Source organism: Porites lutea, chromosome 2 (assembly GCF_958299795.1).
Source record: "Porites lutea chromosome 2, jaPorLute2.1, whole genome shotgun sequence".
NCBI lineage: Eukaryota > Metazoa > Cnidaria > Anthozoa > Scleractinia > Poritidae > Porites > Porites lutea.
This window is the reverse complement of record NC_133202.1, coordinates 28,679,766-28,682,265: the sequence shown is the minus strand read 5'-3', so window position 1 is coordinate 28,682,265 and position 2,500 is coordinate 28,679,766. Positions and strand designations below refer to the sequence as shown.

Below are 2,500 nucleotides of genomic sequence, written 5' to 3'. Positions count from 1 at the left end.
TTTACACAACTATGCAGCTACATCTTAAAGAACGCACTGCACAGCTCACCACTATAATAAGAAACAAACGCAAATGAATTAGGTGATCACAAAAAAATTAAGTTTCCAAAGAGGCGTAAAAAAACACCGTAAATCCTCTATTAGAATGATTTTACTAGAACCGTGAAATAATGTTATTGTCTTCTATATTGTTTACCTGTCGCTATTTTGCACTATTTGTTAGCATCTGTTTCATGATTCGAGTAAAATCACTCTAAGCCCCCCTCTCAAATATGCCCCCCTCTCAAATATGCCCCCCTCTCAAATATGCCCCCTCTCAAATATGCCCCCCTCTCTAATAGGCTTTTCCCTTTTTTTCAGGAGTGGAAATTTATTAAGCTCCCTTGCCTCTCTCCGTATTATGAAAGACTGTAGTAATTAATCACCACTGTGACTGATCCGGCATATGGCTTTTTTTCGAATTGTTTTTTTTTTTTGTTTTGTTCGCGTGCATGAAGCCCAACCTCATGTGCCTGAGCTTATTTATTTTGCGTTCTATTTCTTTATGGAGAATTAATGCCATCATCTTCGCTAAATTAAACAAGCCCCCTCTCTATTAAGCCCCCCCCCCCCCCCCCCCCAACCTTAGAAGGTGCTTGAAAAAAAAAGCCCACAGTAGAGGATTTACCTTATAATATTCAGCGAAACGAAACAAAATGTATGTAGTACCCCAGCAACAATTTCGAACTGAGTAACACCTACGTCTTGACCTACAAATGCAAAAAGTGTAACAGATGTCTGAGGAGAATGTGAAAAGGCCGGAAAAAAGAAAGTTTTGCAGTGGGAAAAATCAAGACAAGCAAATATACTATAAGCTAAATTTGTTTTTGTTTTTTTGGAAAAAGAGTCTATAACTAGAGTTGGCCACTCGAGGAATGATCTTGTTGATTTTTTTTTTTCGGAAAAAGAGTCTATAACTAGAGTTGGCCACTCGAGGAATGGTCTTGTTGATTTTTTTGGGAGGGGTTTGGGAAGTAAAAAAATACATATCATACAGCAAATGTATAAAGAGACCTGGAACAAAAACGAAATACTTGCATGGAGTTATACTACTTTAACCCAGACGATCATACAAATTCAGATGACATCATATCCATCTCTTGGAACACTAGCGGATTATACACTCAGCGTCAAAAGAGTATGATCATTTAACAGTGGCGGATCTAGACCTTCAGACAAGGGGGTGGGAGAGGGCGGTCATCCAGACCCTGAGATATGGGGGGGGGCAGTCTCAAAAAAAGTTTTTTTCGGTCCTTCGGGCCTCAATTTGGTCTAAAAATAAGGGGGGCCGGCCCCCCGGACCCCCTAGATCCGCCACTGCATAAGCACACTTTTCAACATTTTTAGACTACTGCTTCACGGCGCAGCTCAGTGTAGACCTGTCACAGCCAACTATTCATTATGACTAAGCAGTTAACAAGGAAATTGAGCATGTGCGACTAGGCCTAGGATCCCTGTGCTGGTTGCAATATTATTGTTGCATTCAAAATGAGTGAAATAACTTATATACGACAGAGAAATGTTTTATAGCGTAGCAAGAGCCTATGACCCTGAGCGTACCCAATCCCATTTTGATCACCTTTGGGGGTCCTTTAGGTGCTGGCTCATCATGTATAGTTTCCATATGTCCCTTCCCTTCTTCGGCCTGAAAACCCGGAAGTAAACTATTGTAGTAGATATAGTTCCCGAAAAAAGTTGGACCAATCTGAAACCACAGTATAGTTGGTGATGGGAAAGTATAGTGTTCTGTACACCCGGCCAGTCTTCAGTTATCACAACCTGTCTAAGTTCCCCAACGTCTCGTACTAATTGAGTGCTTATTTACACCCCAAAACAGTACCTTATCGTAGCACACAGACCATACTTTATAAGCCTTCTGGATTCTCTCTTTGGAAGTAGTGTTCCAGTTGAGGTCAAGGATTTGCTGGGGATAGAAACACGCTGCGTCTCCATTTTCTGCCATGTCTCCTGCAGCCACAAAACAAATACCAGTTCAACTTTCTAACCATTTTTGAACTGTAACAGGTGTCGGTAAAGGTATAGTAAAACGGTTAACAAAAACGTGCAACTTGTTTTGCAACATCGCTACAATTTGAGTTGAATAGCGATTATTCCACGAATCAAACCTGGCTTGCAACTAATTAGATTGTTGCAGATTGTGAAAACTTTTTCACAGAAAGTAAAGAGAAGTCCTATTTTCTGCAGCAAAATCTGCACATGTTGCGCGTTTTACCGGCCCAAGGCAAACTATAGTTTTGAAGCAAGTGACGAAAATGTTATTTATGGCAAGACTCCCGTGTAATTCTAACCAATCAGCACTCAGTATTCGGGCAAATTCCAACAACCGGCTGATTTGTTGCAAGACAGGTTTTGAGCGTGGGTAGTAAAACGCGAAACATTGCTTTAATTTCAACTCGTTTCGCAGCAACAGGGACCGCGGAGCAAGGTGAAAAGTGGTAGG

General features: G+C 41.1%; 1 protein-coding gene across 1 annotated transcript in view; it reads right to left on the bottom strand.

Moving 5' to 3' along the window:
- LOC140926802 (trans-aconitate 2-methyltransferase-like) overlaps positions 1–2,500 on the bottom strand; it is a 14,427-nt gene that overhangs the window by 4,661 nt on the left and 7,266 nt on the right. The window contains exon 2 of the mRNA XM_073376492.1: positions 1,880–2,007. Within this exon, the coding sequence (XP_073232593.1) occupies positions 1,880–2,002 (123 nt within the window). The 5' untranslated portion in view covers positions 2,003–2,007. The remainder of the gene's footprint in view (positions 1–1,879; positions 2,008–2,500) is intronic.